This window comes from Microcaecilia unicolor, chromosome 6 (assembly GCF_901765095.1).
Source record: "Microcaecilia unicolor chromosome 6, aMicUni1.1, whole genome shotgun sequence".
Lineage (NCBI taxonomy): Eukaryota > Metazoa > Chordata > Amphibia > Gymnophiona > Siphonopidae > Microcaecilia > Microcaecilia unicolor.
In genome coordinates this window covers 25,413,427-25,433,898 of record NC_044036.1, presented here as the reverse complement: position 1 = coordinate 25,433,898, position 20,472 = coordinate 25,413,427, and the positions used below count along the sequence as shown (strand labels likewise).

The window sequence follows — 20,472 nt, the reverse complement described above, 5'->3', positions numbered from 1 at the left end:
TTTTGGCAGGAGCATCAGCCATCTTATATCCTAGCTGTGCAGCTCCCAGGGAACAGGTTCCATCAATGGGCCCACCTCTGTGGGGTCTGGAGATGGGCCTGCAGTCTGACCCATCTCCATAGTTGGGGGGCCCCTGGTGGTCTTTAAGTCTGTCTGGGATTTTGGGCCTCTCCAGGTCATAGCCTTTTCAGAATGGATATCTAGGGTCTTCGCAGCTTGGAAGGGGGCATGCGATGAAACTGAAGTGTGGTAAATTTAAAACGAATCGGAGGAAATTTTTCTTCACTCAATGCATAATTAAACTCTGGAATTCGCTGCTGGAAAAGGTGGTTAAGGCAGTTAACTTTGCGGACTTCAAAAAAGGGTTGGACGGCTTCCTGGAGGAAAAAGCCATAGAATGTTATTGAATGGATGAGGGAATAATACAGTATTTCTATGATGGGCTCGACAAATTGCTTGTTCTTTTGGCTGCTGTCGGTGACAGGGTGCTGGGCTCAATGGACCCTTGGTATCCCAGTATGGCGATGCTTATGTACTTATGAAAGCATTCCAGGTCTTCTCAATGTGATGGCCGTGTCCTATGTCAACAAGCAGGGTGGCAATAGCTCTGGAGGTTTGTTGGCTGTTTAGCTTGGCAGAGACTCACTTGGCCACACTGTTGGCCATGCACCTAGCAAATGTACACAATGTTCAGGCGGACTTTCTCAGTCATCAAGATCTGGATCGGGGGAATGGTCTCTCAGCAATTATGTTTTTCAGCTAATTGAGGATCATTGGGGGGGTCACTGGAATTCAATCTGATGGTGTTCCCAATGATGCGAAGTGTCAGTGGATTTTCAGATAGACAGTGATGGCCCAGGTTTGGCCTAAGCTCCACCTGGGCTATATGTTTCCACCATGGCCTTTATAAAATTACCTTCCATAGGAACAGGAAATAAGTAAATATAACATGCCCAGTACAGTGTGGCTCAAAGAAGGGCAATGAGGAATTGGATTTATTATTTTTTCTAATTAAGCTGAGAGGGAGTGAATGGTATAGCAGCAGGTTTCATTAACAGCACTCTTACTGATGTTGAAGTTAAACCACCTTACAGCAGATGGCGCTAAGCTGATGAGTCAGAGGGGTGGGTCTCAGGCAGTGAGGTGGTTAAATAACCTGGGGCAGAACAGTTCAGGGAAGAGATCTCCAAGGGAGAGGCCCCAAATGAAAGAATCCCCCCAGGGTGTTCCTGGTTGATGCATTAGCTGGGGAGATCCTGGGGAAGAGGAGCGGCCCTCGGCAGACATTGATACCCTGTATTTGCCAGAAGCAGAGGATTCAGTGAGGTAGTGCAAGTTTCCTTAGGACCTTAAGTTAAGAGAGTGTTGATTAAACTTGTGAAGCTGTGTTAGAGAGAGATTACAGGAACCTTGGAGTTATGACTTTACTGTGTGTTGAACCTGTGGAAGCCATGTCTGGGACTGGCTGCAGGGACCCTGAAGCAAGAGGGGAAAGTAGCGTTCACTGAATTGTAAAGCCTGTCAGGGACAGACCTCAAAGGAACTATAGTAAAACTCCAAATGATTGTTTGTTTAGAGTATCCAGCCTGTGGAGAGAACAGATTTGGAAAATCCATACTTTGAACTTAATAACGCTATCGTTTTACTGTTGCAGGAATTGAGATAGGAATTTGTGATGCTTCAGGAGTCAGACAGCACACACCAGAATGAGAAAGTAATCTTCTTTATTTGCCAGCAAACAAAGCAGGACATCAGCATTAAGTCTCTTCTTCTCTTTGTGTCTTTCTCTCAGCTCTCTGTGTCTTTGTCTCAGCTGCTTCTCTTCTTATGCTGTCTTCTCCTTCTTCTGTCTGTTCCTTCTGTCCTTCTCTTTCTTCTGAGCTCCTTCTGACGTAAACTGCTTCTGCTCCTACTTAAATACAGTTCTATCCAGCCTAGCCTAGCCCAGCCCCCTTACTCTCCAATTGGTTAAGGAATAGATTGGTCACTTTGCCTCAACCAATCATTACTTTAAAAATATCAGTTACATAGGTTCCAGACATCCTAAACTGACCTCTAACCTGGGGCCCCTCAAGCCAGACATTTGGTCTCCAGAATTCTTATATTTTCCTTATGATTAATGTCTCATCTATAGCTTAAACTGGGTTCCCTTAGAGACCAAGAGGCCCTAGTGAGATTGGTTATTCTCATATTCCTAGTCTGGTTCATACTAACTGCTAACTAAACTCTGGCATTCATTAAAGGGGTCAAAAGTCAGTCTTACTTAATAGCATACATATCAGGTTATCACTTTCAAGACCATTTCTACATTTTACCTATAATTAATCAAGGAGAAGAGAGCTGACTAGTTCTGACCTCTTCACCTATCAGCTTATACATTGAACCAGCCAGAACTATGGCTAAGTCAAACCACATGTTGGCCTCTTCACTACAGTCTTTGCTTAGAAAATACAGCAGAGAGTAACATTAGATTTAAAAAGGTATTCTACATTTAACTACACAGAATCAGTATTTCTTATAAGACATATTCTAAATATCAAAAACTTATAAATACTAATCTATTGCCTCTCTCTCTCTAAATAGTATTTTCTATCTAAGCATTTTTCTATTTAATCCTAAACAAACTGCCTGCTTACAAAACTATTCAGTATGCCTAATAATATACAGCTGTTGAGCTAGCTTTCATCATTCACCAGGGTGAAAGAAATTCCTGTCTCTGACCTTTCTAACCCAGCCCGGCAAACGCTAGAGTTCAATATAATCTGAACCATCTGGCATACCTTCACTTTAGTTGCAAAGTAAAAAGCTAGAATTCTAACTTCAAGCTTTTAATATCATTTCTTATATATATAATTATGCCATGGCTGCCTCATTCCCCCCTTTGAGACTAAAATCAGCTTATGCAGAGATAAGTCTCACAACTCAAACTCTGGAGATTATAGTGATCCTAACTAGGAATAGACTTATGAACCACCATTACCCTACTTGTTAAGGTCCGACGGCATACTGCCGAAGCACATGAGGCCAGGAAACAAAACAACAACCCTGCTAAAACTAAGACTATTAGGGAAATGAACAAAGGACGTATCCAGGAGGTCAATGACCACCACCAGGAGGTAAGGTCTAATCCTCCTCGGTAATCCTCCACATTAAGGCTGGCCAACTGTAGGACTTTATCCATGGCATGCCTAACCACATGCGTCCTATTTATGACAATAGTACAGCACTCTGAAGAATTTAGCACTGTGCAGAGACCACCCTGGGCTGCAAAGAGATAGTCAAGGCCCATACGATTATACCGAGAAACTATACTTAATTCATTAATTTGATCCTGCAGTGCATTGACTACCACGTTCAGCTCATGAACTAAAACATGGAGTAGGGACTGAAGTCTCCGGGTAGCCATACCTAGTTCAGTAATACCCGCTACCGGGCCTCCAATTGGAATCCAGGCCGTGGCAGAAAGGGCTACAAGTCTCTTTTTAGTCAGAGGATAAGTAGAATTGATATACTGGAGGGCTAATTCAATCGCCTCATCCTCTGTGGCAACGGAGGAGGGTAAGGACAAAGCCTCTCGCTTAGAGCGGTGCGGGGATAGTGGCTTGAGAGGAATAACTTTAGGAAAATAATTCAAGGTTACCAATACACAAAAATTATATGTAGGGGGAAGAATCATGTGGAGGACATTATCACAGAGCCAGTAATGACCAAGAAGAGGGTGAGGAAAGTTCCCAATAAATGTTGGCTCAGGCTGGACAGGGTACTTAGGGTGCCCATAATGCGAGCCCCTATCCCAGGGGGAACGAAGACGAAATGGAGACTTTGCACACCATAGGCGCCAATCCCCAATTGTGACAGGCTGCTCATTTGTTAGTAACTCTTCATACCCCGGGGACTTATGAAAGTAGAAAATAAGCTTGGACACTATAGTCTTCTCAGTGGTACGCTTAGGAGCCAGATAATCACCTGGGTCATAATCTACAGGTATGGTAGCAGGGCACATAGGAGTACCTGGAGAAACTACCCACACAGATTCTCCTTTTTCTGGGAGAACATTAGTATAGTTACAGGGAATGGGAAGAACAGTTGAGATGCTTCTTGTTAAACAAAACACTCCAGAAGCTGGATAGGGAGACGTAAAAACTGGCCTTAGAGAAGAATCAGAGGGGGAAGTAGCATTATAAAAGGACCACCAAGTATAATCCTGGCTCCAAGGGCCTGAACTCGAAAAATAGGGAGGTATGAGCTGGGAGCTGCACAGGGACAGGTACAGCTGGGACATCTGTGGTATAAGGAGAAAATCGGGAACACACAATACAAGGGGAAGTAATCTTTGCCTGGCTAATTAGTTCCTGGACAGAGTGTAACCAAAGGTTGGAGCGAGTTGGGGTATTAGGAACAAGGAGGCAAGGAGTAGAAAACAACAAAAGCATCCAAACTACTAACATTTTCTTTCTTCCTAATCTAAAACAAATACAGCAAACTAATTAAGCAATAATATTTCAACAGTCTGTGCTAATCACAGATTACTCTCATATAGTGTTCTCAGTCTTTGAGTTCTTATACCAGTTGGGATAGACCCTCAACTGACAAGGATCAAGCTCTCAAATTCCAAGAAAGCCAGAATCAGGGCAAGAAAGAGTCTCAGTGTGAAGCCGAAGTTCAGCCGCTCCTGCAGTATACAGTTGACCCTTCTTTTCAGCTAGTAGATTCTTTGGTTCGGGTCAGGCGCAACTTCAATGGCTCCGCTGGATCTCTTTCTGCTCTCCACTGTCTAGGCTCCGTCTGATCCGTGCTGGGCTCAGTCTGGTCAGCAGACTTAATTCGAGACCAATGGACCCATGGAGTAATCCCTGCGACCTTCACAGCTGCAGGGGTAGAAAGCAAAACAGTAAAAGGTCCTTTCCATCGGGGCCCCAAAGGCTGGAGCTTCCAGTCTTTCACCCAAACTCTATCCCCTGGCAGGAAGGAATGTACCTGAGCCTGGAAGGGGACAGGGTTTATTTCTCTCACATAAGACTGAAGCTCAGAAATTATCTTTCCCAAGAGGGCTACCTGCTCCTGCACCTGGGCAGACCCTAAAATCCCTATGTCTCCCTTAATTCCCTGTAAAATGGCTGGGGGCTTCCCATACACAATTTCAAAGGGAGAGAGGGCTGTTCCTTTAGTTGGGGTGCATCGGAGGCGAAAGAGGGCTAGTGGCAATGCCTGTGGCCATTTCAGTTGGGTTTCCTGACAAATCTTTGCTAGGCTATTTTTCAAGGTTCTGTTTGCTCGCTCAACCTGCCCTGAACTCTGGGGACGGTAGGCACAATGCAATTTCCAGGTAATGCGCAATGCGCGGGACAGGGCCTGAAGTGTAGCTTCAACAAAGGCGGGACCATTATCTGAACCTATGGCAAGGGGCAGTCCATACCTGGGGATGACATCCCTAAGGAGAGCTCGAGCTACTTCTGTGGCTTTCTCAGTAACTGTAGGATATGCTTCCACCCACCCAGAAAAGGTACAGACCATGACCAAGAGGTATCGGAGCCTACCGCTCCTGGGCATTTCTGTGAAGTCTATAACTAGGGACTCAAAGGGTGTTAGTCCTCTAGACTGAACTCCTGGTGGAATACGGGGTCCCTGACGAGCATTATTCTGGGCACAGAGAGTACATCGGGCAGAGGCAGTGGCAACCAGACTATCCAATCCTTCCAGCACCACTACTCGATTGAGTAGACGGGCTAGTGCTGTTTTCCCTAAGTGTGATAGGTCATGAGCTTGAGACACTACAGGCCAAGCTAGGTGGCGTGGCACCAGAACTCTGGTATCAGGGAGATGTAACCAGCCATCAGGTCTCCTTACTGCACCTTCCTCTTGAGCCCATTTCTCTTCCATTTGGGTATACATAGGCGTCCATTCTTGCAATCGAATTTGGAACAGGGGAGTCACAGTACTTGCTGGGGGTCCTCGAGCAGCTTCCTTGGCCACCCGATCAGCATGGCGGTTCCCTCGGGCCACTGGAGTATCTATTCTTTGATGTCCCCTGCAATGAATGACAGCTACCTTCTTAGGGGCCCACACAGCCTCTAGCAGCTGAAGTATTTCAGGTCCATACTTAACAGGTTGGCCTGCAGCATTTATGAGTCCCTTTTCCTTATACAAAGCTCCATGAGCATGTAGAGTTGTGAAGGCATACTTAGAATCAGTATAAATGTTAGTCACCAGTCCTGCTGCTAGCTCCAGAGCTCGTATGAGGGCCACAAGTTCTGCTTTCTGGGCTGAAGTTCCTTGGGGCAGGGCTCTTGCTTCTATCACCTTGTCCTCTGTCACCACAGCATAGCCTGCCAATCGCTTGGAGTTCTCCACATAACTGCTTCCATCTGTAAAATAAATTACATCTGGGTCCCTCCAAGGAACATCTTTAAGATCTGGTCGACTGGAGTACACTTCATCCATAGTTTGGATACAGTCATGATCCGGTGGTCCCTCAGATGCTGGCAAAAGAGTAGCAGGATTGAATGTAGCCACTGTTTCCAGGTGTATCCGTGGATTCTCACACAAGCTGGCTTGGTACTTAACCATACAGTTATTTGTAAACCAGTGGTTGCCCTTATACTCCATGAGGGTGAGAACTGCGTGGGGGACTTTAACAACCAGTTCTTGCCCCAAGGTCAACTTATCAGCTTCCTGGACCAGTAAGGCTGTTGCTGCAATGGCCCTCATGCAGGCTGGCCATCCTTTAGCCACTCCATCCAGCTGTTTAGACAGGTATGCAACAGGCCTCTGCCAAGATCCCATCATCTGGGTCAGCACACCCAGAGCAACCCCCTGTCGCTCATGGACATACAATGAGAAAGGTTTCTCCACATCAGGAAGGCCTAACGCAGGGGCTTGGAGTAGGGCTTTCTTTATGGCAATGAAGGATTGTTGAGCAGTAGGTCCCCATTCAAATGGTTCCTTTTCACCCCCCTTTGTGGCCTGGTAAAGGGGTTTCGCCATCAATGCAAAATTTGGAATCCAAATTCTGCAGAATCCAGCTGCTCCCAGGAATTCCCTAACTTCTCTTCTGGACTTGGGTTGGGGAATTGCAGCTACCGCTTGCTTCCTACTAGCATCCAGTCTCCGACTTCCCTGGGAAATGCAAAAGCCCAGATACTTCACTTCTGACTGACAAAGTTGGGCCTTTGAGCGTGAGACCTTATAGCCTGCATCCAAGAGTAGCTCCAGCAATTCTCTAGTAGCCTCAAAACACTCTTCCTGGGTCACTGCTGCAATCAGGAGGTCATCTACATACTGGAGTAAAACTCGCCTGGAAGGCTCAGATTTAAAAGTCTTAAGATCTTGTCCTAGGGCAGTCCCAAAAATAGTGGGGGAATTCTTGAACCCCTGTGGCAGGCGGGTCCATGTATACTGAAGCTTCCTTCCTGTTACTGGGTTTTCCCATTGAAAGGCGAAAAGCAGTTGACTAGCTGGGGCCACCCGAATACAAAAGAAGGCATCTTTTAGGTCTAGTGTCGTGAAATGGGTAGCTCCAGAAGGTATCAATCCTAGCAGGACATATGGATTAGGCACTACAGGGTGTAATGAGATAGTGGATTTGTTGACCACTCGTAAGTCTTGGACTGGCCGGTAATCCTCAGTCCCTGGCTTCTGAACTGGCAATAGTGGCGTATTCCATGGAGACTGGCAAGGACGAATAATTCCATGGGATAACAGACGATTCAAATGTGCTTGAATCCCTTCCAGAGCCTTTCTGGGAATTGGGTATTGGCGAAGATGGATTGGCCGGGCATTTGGAAGTAAGTCTACATGTACAGGAGGAATATTTCGGGCCAACCCTGGGGGATTATCTTCTGCCCATACCCCACTGACCTGAAAGCTGTCTGCCAGGGGTAGGTCAACTTGGCCCTGCGACTGATGCAGCCGCCATTCTTCTTCAAGAGGGCAACAGAAACTCAATATACCCTTAGGGCTGGATGCTGGGGGCCGAAAGGAGACTGAAGTCTGGCCATCAGAGTCAAAGGAAATTTGGGCCCTAAGCTTGGACAGCAGGTCTCGACCTAACAAAGGGATTGGACAGTCTGGCATATACAGGAATTCATGAGTGACTATGTGTGAGCCTAATTGGCATCTACGGGTTGTCAGGAAGGGCCTCCGGTTCTGCACCCCCGTGGCTCCCACCACTCGGACAGTTTTTCCAGACACAGGCGCTAATCGCTCCGTCACAACAGAATGTTCAGCTCCTGTATCAATCATGAATGGAATTGAGCGGCTCCCTATAGTTAACTTGACCATAGGTTCCTGGGAGCCCAGTTTGTAGGAACCCGGTCTGTCCTATTCGTCCCATTCTGCCATCTCGGCTATCCCGATGATGTCAGATTCAGGAGGCTCATATCTTCCCTCTCGAACTCGGCCTCGGCTTCCTCGATCTCCTGGTCCCCTTCTCAGTCCCTGGCGCCTCTGGGGGCATTCATCTTTCCAGTGCCCTCTTTCCTTACAGTAGGCACACTGGTCCCTCTCCAATCTTGGTCTGGGATTCTCCCCCCTTGGCCGGGATTGATTGAAGGAATCTCGGGGCCTGGCTGGTGGTCCGGGGTCCCACTTTGGCTTCCCATTAGCTAGAGGTCGACCTCGGTTAAGGGTGGAATTAGTAATGGCTGCCGCTAAAAGGTCGGCCTTCTTCTGCATCTTCCGGTCAGCCTCTCAGCGCACCTCCTGATCTCTATTAATGAAAACCTTGGTTGCGATCTCAATTAGCTGGGTGGTATTCATCCCTGCGAATCCCTCCTGACGCTGCAACTTTTTCCGGATATCTGGCATACTCTGGGCCACCAATGCACTATTCACCATTCTCTGGTTTTCTTGGGCTTCAGGGTCAAATGGAGTGTATGTTCTGTAGGCTTCAATTAGTCGCTCTAGAAAGGCCCCAGGGGATTCAGTTGCCCCTTGGAGAATTTCAGAGACCTTTGCCAGATTAATGGGCCTCTTTATGCCTTTCCTCATACCTTCCAGCAAGTCCCGGCAATAGCCAGACAACAGTTCATAGTGCTGCCCATCATTTGGATCCCAAGCTGGAGCTGCGCGAGGAAACCGAGCTCTAACCCATCCCTCTGGATCCTGTGTCCCCCCGGGGACACGCTCTCGCGTGATGGCCTCAGCATTTTGCAAAATCTTCCGCCTCTCCTCAGTTGTGAAGAGGGTCAGGAGAAGTTGTTGACAATCAGTCCAGGTTGGGTTATGGGTGGCCATAATGCTAGCCACTAGGTCCACCACTGCCTGAGGCTTTTCAGTATAAGAGGGGTAATGCGTCTTCCAATTCAGGAGATCGGTGGTTGTGAAGGGTACATACTGATAGGCCTGTGCCTGTATAACCTGACCCTGATTATTAGGATCCGGTCGAGTGGTAGTTACCTGACGGAGGGGCAGAACTCTCGAGGAGGTGGGAATGGAACCTGAGGTAGAGCTAGGAGCTACCCTCCTATCATGCTCAAAGGTGATTGCAGCAGGTCTAACCCATTCAGTGGAGGTATGTTGAACCCCTGAGGGATGGGGAGGGGTACTCATAGACTGAGAGGTGGTCACAGGTGAGTCAGTCCATTGAAAGGGATGCCGGGCCCCTGATGAGTGGGTAGGGTTATTAGAGGGAGAGGCTGGGCTGTCAGGAGTTGAGGAGTCAGGGAGTGGAACCCAAAGCGGGTCTTCAGAGGTTAACAGGAGAGGATGTGGCAGAGGAGAGTAGAGACTGGGTGAAAAGTCCAACCTAGGATGTGGCAGGTTTTGCACAGGAGGGGAAGAACTATCCGGAGAAGCCTGTGCTGGAGAAGCTTGGGCTGGACGGCGTGGATCTCTGGGGGTAGCACGGAACCCCAACAATGGGCCATAAGGTGGTGGCTCAAGGTCTGAGGGGTCATCAGAGAGTATGGGTTTCTCAGACAGGGTAGGGGCGGAAGCCACCGATTGGGTGGTAGGCTTCCTAGGGCTCTTTCCCTCTTCTAATTTAGATTTTCTAATCTTTCTTTGAACACGGCCTAACATGAATTTTACTGGGGATCCCATATAAGTTTTCAACCACGAGGGAGGGTCAGTCACAAGGCTGTCCCAGGAATCTATATAAGGGAGTTGTTCAGAATATTCTGGTTCTCCTACAACTATGCTGTAGACCTTCCGGATTACTTCAATATCTAAGCTGCCACTAGGGGGCCACCCCACTCCCATAGATGGCCACTCAACTTCACACAAGGTTCTTAGAGTACTTGAGCTTAAAGTCTGTCCATAGTCATTAATTAAAAAGCCTTTTTTAAAGTTCTTAAGCATACAATCTAGGGGGGTATCAATTTGTCTAGATGATGTCCCACCCATAATGCTTACAGTTACAACACACAAAAAGGGAGGGAATTTTTGAAAGTGCAGTAAGGGGTCTGCACTCTCGAGACACTAGGTAGACAGACAGCAATCGCTTCCTTCCGTTGCTGACCAATTGAACTCGCGTTAATTGGAAATGCAGCTATAAGAAGTCTGCACTCAATAATCATTCACGCATCACACATTCCATACAGAAAATCCCACCCAACAATTTCAGATTTCTCAAATACAGATAAGCTCAAGCGTTTTCGCTTCTAGTCCCCGCGACTAGAAGGTACTAGGGCCTTCGCTGAGAGTTGATCAGGCTCTCCTTCCTCAATTTGTTTGAGGGGCTGATTTACAATTTTCTAGCTAGAATTACAATACAGAATACAGAATACATACCCGGCGAATGTTCTCCAGTCAGTTGGGTGCTGGGATTAATGCAGGATTCATCCCACCGCTGCCACCAAGAATTGTTGCAGGAATTGAGATAGGAATTTGTGATGCTTCAGGAGTCAGACAGCACACACCAGAATGAGAAAGTAATCTTCTTTATTTGCCAGCAAACAAAGCAGGACATCAGCATTAAGTCTCTTCTTCTCTTTGTGTCTTTCTCTCAGCTCTCTGTGTCTTTGTCTCAGCTGCTTCTCTTCTTATGCTGTCTTCTCCTTCTTCTGTCTGTTCCTTCTGTCCTTCTCTTTCTTCTGAGCTCCTTCTGACGTAAACTGCTTCTGCTCCTACTTAAATACAGTTCTATCCAGCCTAGCCTAGCCCAGCCCCCTTACTCTCCAATTGGTTAAGGAATAGATTGGTCACTTTGCCTCAACCAATCATTACTTTAAAAATATCAGTTACATAGGTTCCAGACATCCTAAACTGACCTCTAACCTGGGGCCCCTCAAGCCAGACATTTGGTCTCCAGAATTCTTATATTTTCCTTATGATTAATGTCTCATCTATAGCTTAAACTGGGTTCCCTTAGAGACCAAGAGGCCCTAGTGAGATTGGTTATTCTCATATTCCTAGTCTGGTTCATACTAACTGCTAACTAAACTCTGGCATTCATTAAAGGGGTCAAAAGTCAGTCTTACTTAATAGCATACATATCAGGTTATCACTTTCAAGACCATTTCTACATTTTACCTATAATTAATCAAGGAGAAGAGAGCTGACTAGTTCTGACCTCTTCACCTATCAGCTTATACATTGAACCAGCCAGAACTATGGCTAAGTCAAACCACATGTTGGCCTCTTCACTACAGTCTTTGCTTAGAAAATACAGCAGAGAGTAACATTAGATTTAAAAAGGTATTCTACATTTAACTACACAGAATCAGTATTTCTTATAAGACATATTCTAAATATCAAAAACTTGTAAATACTAATCTATTGCCTCTCTCTCTCTAAATAGTATTTTCTATCTAAGCATTTTTCTATTTAATCCTAAACAAACTGCCTGCTTACAAAACTATTCAGTATGCCTAATAATATACAGCTGTTGAGCTAGCTTTCATCATTCACCAGGGTGAAAGAAATTCCTGTCTCTGACCTTTCTAACCCAGCCCGGCAAACGCTAGAGTTCAATATAATCTGAACCATCTGGCATACCTTCACTTTAGTTGCAAAGTAAAAAGCTAGAATTCTAACTTCAAGCTTTTAATATCATTTCTTATATATATAATTATGCCATGGCTGCCTCATTACTTACAACCATTGTGTGTGGTTGTATTCATGAGCTTTCCAACCCTGGCCGTGAAGCCACACTGCCACAGAAGCATATAGCGATATTAACTGTGTTTCAGGATGCATATCAGTACGGCATTTCCTTGTGACACGCTGCCACTCATGTTATTAGGAAAAGTGAGTCATTAGCTCTAATGTACATTTAAAATGTGTTAACAAGTTCTCCTGATCTAATCCTGTTATAGGACTGGGAAGATGCAGAACTTATTCCTGATCCAGAGGCCAAAAAGCCAGATGACTGGGATGATGAAATGGATGGTGAATGGGAGTCACCCATGATTGTAAACTCTAACTATAAGGTATATTACTTGAAAAATTCAGTGGTTCTAAAATGGGCATAAAGAAAACTTTCTCCTTGATCTAACTTCTGGATAATTTTTTTCCAATTTGACTGTAAATTTGTTAAATTGAAACTTTGTTGGATGATACTTGGTGTTTCCAGCTCTACAACGTGAACAGATTTCAGCCAAACACTTTAAACGTCTTTACAGTCCAAAGCCTCATGATGGAACTAACTGATTATATTACAACTGTGTTTTAGTGAAAATTTGGCAGATTGTACTATATATAGATCTTCAGTCAATGTTTACATACTAATATAAGTTGGATTATTTAAATTATAACATTTTGTCCTGTGTTTAGGGTGAATGGAAACCAACGGTGATTGACAACCCCAACTTCAAGGGTCCCTGGATTCACCCAGAGATTGACAATCCTGAATATATTGCAGAAGCCAACGTTTATAGATTTGACAACATTGGTGTCATTGGCCTTGATCTCTGGCAAGTATGTAACATACATAGTAACATAATAAATGACCACAGATAACGGCCTGTATGTTCCATCCAGTCTATCTAACAAGGTGGCCAGAGTTGCACTTTTTCCATCTTCTTTCTGTATAGAGATCCTCTCTTTTTTTAAATTCCATCACCGTTGTTCCATCACCTCCACTGGGAGAGTATTCCAGACATCAACTACCCTCTTCATGAAAAAGTATTTCTTGTTGCTACTCCTAAATCTACCACCCTGCAACCTCAATGTATATCCTCTAGTTCTACCACTTTCCCATCTCTGAAAGTAGAGAGAATACTAAAAGAAACTTTAAGACAATCCAGGAACGTGAGACCTTTGAAGTCAGAATGATTAATTATTTTGACATCCACCAGACAGGACTTAACAAAGATCTGGGTTTTCTAACCCATTATTGTCAGGTTCTCAGGTTCAGAGCCCGCGGGGCCGGGCTCTGGAGCAAACGTGAGCCCTTGGGCTGCTGACGAGGAGCGACAGCAGCAGGCAAAACCCACCAACCGACGCTGGACAAGCACACCGACACCGGCAGGAACTGCAGGCACCACCCAGCGAGCCGGAACACACGGACTGGAATTCCGTGGACTGGAGGACACAGGACTGGAACCCCGGACCGGCACACTGGACTGGAACACTGGACTGGAATCCCCCGGACTGGAGGACACAGGACTGGAACACCGGACTGGAACACTGGACTGGAATCCCCGGACTGGAGGACACAGGACTGGAACACTGGACTGGAGCACACTGGACTGGTCCACACAGCTTCACCTGCACTTAGCTACTAAGCCCCCCAGGAGTTGAGCTCCTGGGTTCGAGTAGCCGGCAGGACTTACTGGACGACACAGGGACCAGGACTAGAACAAGCTGTAGCTGAAGTGCGCCTAACTCCTAAACTGACCAAAAGTGTTCCTAAGCCCGGCACCAAACGAAGAGCTCCTAAGCCCTCCACTAATAGCAGTGCTCCCAACAGAAACTAACAGGGGTGCCCCTACGCCCTACACTAACAGAAGTGCAGGGAAGACAAAATCCAGACCTAACACTGGTGCTTCCTAAGCACCAAGCTGCAGCAGCTAAACATGGGTACTCACCCCGGTGCTTCCTAAGCACCAAGCTATAGCAGCTAAACACAGGTCACGAGGAAAAGCGGGGAAGACACAAGGAAACAGGCAGGAAAGCCAAATACCCAAACAACAAAAGGTGCTTCCTAAGCACTTACTAACAAGGGTGCTCCCAGCACCAAACTCCAGCACTGCACCAACAGCAGTGCTACTCACCGTAGCAAAAGGGAAAAACAGGGAAGTCAAAAACACAAGTGCACACTGCACTAAACTAACCTGGACCTAAAGCAAGTAGCCAGAAGCAAACGTTGCGAAGGCCCTGAAGAAAAGAACACCACTTCCTATCAAGGCCCTCCCTGATGATGTCACACTCCCTAGACCCAGGCAACAGCACACTGACCCAGAGAGCACACTGAAACCCATAGAGGCCCAACCCACACCAATGCAACACCGTGAAGCACTTGAAGCCAGTACACCCAAAGAGAGTTAGAGCAACTCAGACTACACCCACAGCTGCAGTGAAGTGAGACAATTAACCCCATGCTGGCAGCAGCCGGCACAGAGAGAGAGAGAGAGAGAGAGAGCTAGCTCAAACAGGACAGAAAAACAGAACAGAAGCCAGCTAAAAAGCTGACCCCCAGGCACAAGGTAAGTTTGAGAGGGGTTCTGACCACGATCATAACAATTATAAACCATAAAATTCTACTGATTAATAGAACACGTTGAACCTAAAATTTTCCTAATATGAACATTGCTAATGCATTAACTAAATAATAATGTGACATGAGGATCATCACAAGAAGCCAATTGCCCACTGCAGCAAAAAACATTAAAGCTGTCTTTTATCAGCCAATATTTTTTTCAATTATAGGTCCCTCTGCTTTCTGTGCAATTACTTTCTCACAACTTTTCAATTTTTTGACATATATCAATATCAGAAACCTTTTAAATAATTCATTCTTAAATATTGTACTGGTGTGACACTGTAGCAGTCATCTGTATCACACGAGAACAAAAGTATACTCACTGTATCTCCAAGCACTGATATTATTACAGTCCATTTATTCCCCTGTGGACCAGACGTAACGCCGAGTTTCATGAAGTCACTGCATCAGAGATCCAGGTTCAAAATGCTTTGTTTCACCCAAAAATCATGATGGCTTGTAGCTGTAGCACATTCAGCACCTTGATGTGAGAATTTGCTGTGAAACAGTCGTTTGTGCCAATCTTTATGAACTACTCATAAACTTTTGTAGAACTGAGGTCTGTGGGGATTGATTGATGGTAATTGCTCCGCACCTTGCCCTCAGTTTTCCTTGTCCAGATAAGGAATCACACTGATCACATTGTTGCCTTAATAATAGTGTATTAAGGGATCTGTTTACAAAGCAGTGCTAATGGCTGTCCATGCGCTAGTGCCGACATGGCCCATTAAAAGTGAATGGACAGCCACTAGCGGTGCTTAGTAATCTGGAAAGGTTATCAATAGAAATCAAACAAAATAAAACATGGAAAAGAAAATAAGATGATACCTTTTTTATTGGACATAACTTAATACATTTCTTGATTAGCTTTCGAAGGTTGCCCTTCTTCGTCAGATCGGAAATAAGCAAATGTGCTAGCTGACAGTGTATATAAGTGAAAACATTCAAGCATTACTATGACAGTCTGACAGGGTGGGAGGATGGGGGTGGGTCGGAGGTATGCATGGGGACATCAAAGCATATCATTGATATTCTAACAGGATGGGTGTGGATAGGTGAGGGGTGGGGTGATCAACAGAGACATACAGCTTTATGGTTTATAATGGGCTAGGAACCCCAGATCCTTGTTAAGTCCTTTCTGTTGGGTGTTAAAATATTCAATCATTCTGACTTCAAAGGTCTTACGTTCTTGTATGGTTTTAAAGTTACCTTTCAGTATTCTCACTGTGAAATCACTGGTACAGTGTCCTGGTTCTGTAAAATGTTGACCAACAGGCGTGGGAACCCTGCTGGCACCAGTATTGTTCATATGATGTCTATGTAAATTGAATCTTGTCTTAAGCATCTGGCCTGTTTCTCCAATATAGCATCCTTCGTTACATTTTTTACACTGAATGATATATACCACATTGGAAGATGAGCAAGTGAAAGATCCCTTTATGTTGAATATCTTTCCTTTGTGGATGACTTTGGGGTCCTGTGAAATATTTTGGCATAGTTTGCAACTGGATAAATTACAGGGAAGTGTGCCCTTCTGTTCCTTTTCAGTCTGTGATGGAAAGTAAGAGGATTTTGTTTGAGATGAATGACCCATGTTTTTATATTAAGTTTAAGATAATAAAATTGAATAGGAGTAACTCATTTCTACGGATGCACAAGTAGAATACCAGTTTTATATGCCAAAGGATATGTTGTAAAATTGTTGCTTGCTACTCAGCTGGAATCAGATGAAAAAGCAGAACTATTTTAGCAAAGTTCATAGGTTTACTTAATATGTGGGAAAAAATGACCTTCAGGGTTTTTTTTAGGTAGACTCAAATAAGCCATATACAAACAGATTATTTCAGTAATGCTCACATACATTTCTACAGGTGAAATCCGGCACTGTCTTTGATAATTTCCTCATTACTAATGATGAGCAATTTGCTGAAGAGTTTGGAAATGAAACCTGGGGAGTAACAAAGGTAAGCAGACCCATATTACTCAGTAAAGATCCATGTCCCACATAATTTCTACATTAGACTTTTTCTCAGACATGACATGAAGTGGAGGCAGGTCAGTGCCTGGCTAGGCTGGCTCAATGTTTGTAGAAAAATTCTGTTGTCTACTTTTGTTTTTATTGTAGTAAAAATAACTAGTGTTTGCTAATAACTGTTTTCCAATCAGTGTGTGAGTTAGAGGGGAAGATAACAAACTGCGTTAGGGGCTTTAAGTCGCTTTATTTATCCCTTAATGCAACTTAAAGGGCCTTAACACAACTTGACAAAATACCGAGGTGATATTTAAGTCACCATGGCTTACAGAGTAATGATATGCAAAACATGCAGAATTAAAGTTTTAATTTCATTACTATGTAAATAGCATAACGTCACTTGTGGTGATACTCCACAAGTTGCATAAGAGCCAAAAAAACATTGTAAAATAACCCTAGCTGAAAATTGGGGTTATATTATTGCAGCCTGATGCTCCCGGGCTGGCAGAGCAGACCCCCCCCAGCTTACTGCCTACGCTGCAAAGGCCTTACTCACACCCCTGGCTCCAGACTCCACCCCTCTGGCTCAAGCCCTGCCCACCCTCCTACCCCTCAAAAGGTCCAAGCCCCAACCCTCCACTCCTCCAGTGTCATATCCCTAGTCAAACGTGTTCAGTGTAATTGCTATCTGAGTGATTATTTGTTTCTAGTAGTGGATACAGATCTCAGCCTGGTTTTAGAAGAATTATAATTTGGGCTAGCCGCAATGACTTAGGCAACACCCCTTCAGGCACTATTTCATTAAACATAGATGTAAGTGGGGGAACAACTTCAGTTATCAACATCTTATAGAATTCAATCCTAAACCCATCTGGTCCAGGAGCCTTACCACACTGAGGGGTCCTTTTACGAAGCTGTGGCAAAAGGGGGTCTGCACTGGCATTGGCGCATGTTTTTGATGCGCACCGAGGCCCCCTTTTAACGCAGTGGATAAAAGACAAGGGTTTTTTTTAAAATAAGAAATGGATGTGCAGCAAGCAAAGCACTTGCCACATGTCCCTAGACTCCCTAAATGGCCTACCATCTTAAACATTGGTAGTTCAGGGAGTCTTTAGGCAGTCGCTCCTGCCCAGTCCGGGGCTGTCCAGAAAATGGCACCCTTAGCAGTAGTCTCCAGTAACTCTAGCTGTGGATCATATTTCTTCCATTCAAAGACTATCACTATGAAGACTGGACAGGTGAGCTAAAAGAGGTATAAAATAGGGGGAAATTCCCCAGGTACTTGTGAAAGAGAGCTACTGGTTCTGACTAAGCTAGGAGCCCAAAGGAGCAAGTGAGAACTATCAGGACCCAATCAGAAAAGCCGGTCTGTGTAAAGTAAAAAGCCCTATTTGTCCCTGGCACCTGTCAGTCACTGCCATGGCTGTGCCAGTCCTTGCTTTTCTTATGATGCAGAGAGGGTGAAAGTCAGTGGTATTAGGAGAAGTTTGGTTACTGGACAGACCTGTCAACTGGTGCAGGCCAAAATCATATTGCAGAGTTGAAAGGAGAAACCCATGGGGAAAACGGTATTTTCTTTTGGATTATTGCCTAACCTTTGTGTGGGTAAAAGTATGTCTGTTGTTCAACAAGATGTCTACTTGCATCCACAAAAGTTAGAAGGTGAAGTATTGAACAAGGCATGTGAGGGTCCTTTTGCTAAGCACTAGAGCACACATACTGCAGCTTAAAATGGCTCACTGTGGGACACACTCAGGTATCCTGTGGTATATTGACATCGGCATGTGCTAATCACGCACAAACATTGTTTTTAATTTTGCGTGGATGGGGGTGGAGACATTTGTGCACTAAATCATTAGTGCAGGGTTAACATGTGAGTCTTGAATACCTACTTAACAGGTATGCGCTATTTTCTTTTTTACTGGCCACACGCTAATGGCAATATTAACGCCTGGCCATTAATAGGGAATATGGAAAATCAGCCATTTTCCGGCTGCAGTAAAAATAGCCTTAGCGAGCAGGAAAAACCAGCGTAAGTGCGCACTAAGGCCACTTTCTACTTCAGCTTAGTAAGAGGACCCCATGGTTTGGTATAATGAAATCCATGTTCATTGTTTCTGATGGAAAAATTACATGCTTACAAGGCAGACCAAATGTCTTCAGGTACTTATTCCGGGGGCAAGAATCAAAGCAAGACCCTGTGTGCATTTTTTCCCATGGGGTTTGCACCAGTAATCAAAATATAAAGTATCCATGGAGTTTGCTCTAGCATGCTGATTTTTAATTGATTGAAAATTACCTGCAAACTCAAACTAGACGTACTGCTTAGTGTATGATCTTTTTCAAGACACCTTGAAAAGTATGATTTAAAATTTAGTTCTAAATATTAACCTGAATTAGCTGTCTCATGAAAACGCACTGCAGCAGTTTGCATTACTTCTTTTGGTTCATGACATTCAATTTTTAAGATTTCCATTTTAATATGTGTTAGGATGGAGAACAGAAAATGAAAGAAAAACAAGATGAGGACGAAAAGAAGAAACAGGAAGCAGAGGAGAAAAAAACAAAGACTAAAGAGAAAGATGAAAAGAATGAAGATGAAACTACAGAACAAGAAAAAGAAGAAGGGAAAGAGGAAGAGCACGAGGAAGGTGCTGATGAGGAAGAGCATGAGGAAGGTGCTGATGAGGAAGAGCACGAGGAAGGTGCTGATGAGGAACATACATATGAGGAAGCTGGAGAGGAAGGAGACGAGTCCACACTTAAAGATGAGTTGTAATGCAAGTAAAGGAGCAATGACACCCACAGCTTCCCATGTAGTTTTCAGTGGGTATATTATGTCTCTAGAGCACTCAGCTGTGCAGTCTGATGGAGCACCTGTTCAGGATTCAGAGGAATTGGCACAAATCATTCATCCCCAAGGGCTTACTGCACTGAAGGGTTATGGGGAAAACATTTAGTACGTTTGGTCCATTGTGTTAAGAGTAGCTTGAGCTTTAGGACAGCTTTGTATTTACAATCTATTACCAACACTTCACTTCTTGGTTTTCTTTCCAAAGAGGTGTGAGATGCAGACCTGGGGATTTTAAAATGCTTGGGTATCTCACAAAACAAACATGAGCTGAAAACATGCACAGAATAAATGTGTAAATAAGAGGCAATGCCTACATAAAAACCTTGCTGCTCTTGTACTCTGCAAACAGTTTTTTTGGGGGGGTTCCCCTTATTTTCAATGAAGATTCCATCAGATGTGTTATTGATGTGTGTTGTTTATAATGCAGTCTGTTCCTGGAAACCTGTTATCCACAGGGCACATACATTGTTGGGGAGAACAAGTAGCTGCTAAACTTCTGAAGGCCCCTTTGTTTAGAAATTATGTCTAATAAATGTTTGTAGAGACCTTTTTTTTATTTTGAGGATTAGACCTGCTCAAGAGAGTCAGTTTCTAATGTGAAGAATTGCACTGCTGTACATTCACAAACAATTGTAGTTTGTCTTTTTTATATATATTTTTTGTACAATAATAGTGGGGCATGCAATATGTCATGCACAACATCTAGAAAATAAATGTACATGTACAATCAAATAAAACAAAAAGCAAAAAAATGCACCACTGTAGTTTTGGGATGTATTAAACATCTTTTTTCCCCCCCATTTTGGGTACTAATTGTCCTGTTTTGCCTATAACATGTAAGAATATATTAGTGCATCATTCTTTTTTAAACAAACCTAATCACCATCTCCAAAGTACTAGAATAGCAAATGGCAAAAGCATGTGAAGTATGGCTCATAGAATTGTTTCTAACCCTTCTGCATGTATTTGTGTTGTGTGTGTGTGTGTGTGTGTGTGTGTGTG

At 44.4% G+C, this 20,472-nt stretch overlaps 1 protein-coding gene across 1 annotated transcript in view; it reads left to right on the top strand.

Annotated features, from left to right (window-relative positions):
* The window catches only part of LOC115471964 (calreticulin-like), a 76,616-nt gene extending 56,396 nt beyond the window's left edge, over positions 1-20,220 (top strand). The window contains exons 6-9 of the mRNA XM_030205959.1: positions 12,258-12,371; positions 12,715-12,858; positions 16,516-16,608; positions 19,108-20,220. Of these exons, the coding sequence (XP_030061819.1) occupies positions 12,258-12,371; positions 12,715-12,858; positions 16,516-16,608; positions 19,108-19,395 (639 nt within the window). The 3' untranslated portion in view covers positions 19,396-20,220. The remainder of the gene's footprint in view (positions 1-12,257; positions 12,372-12,714; positions 12,859-16,515; positions 16,609-19,107) is intronic.
* The last annotated feature ends 252 nt before the right edge of the window (positions 20,221-20,472 follow it).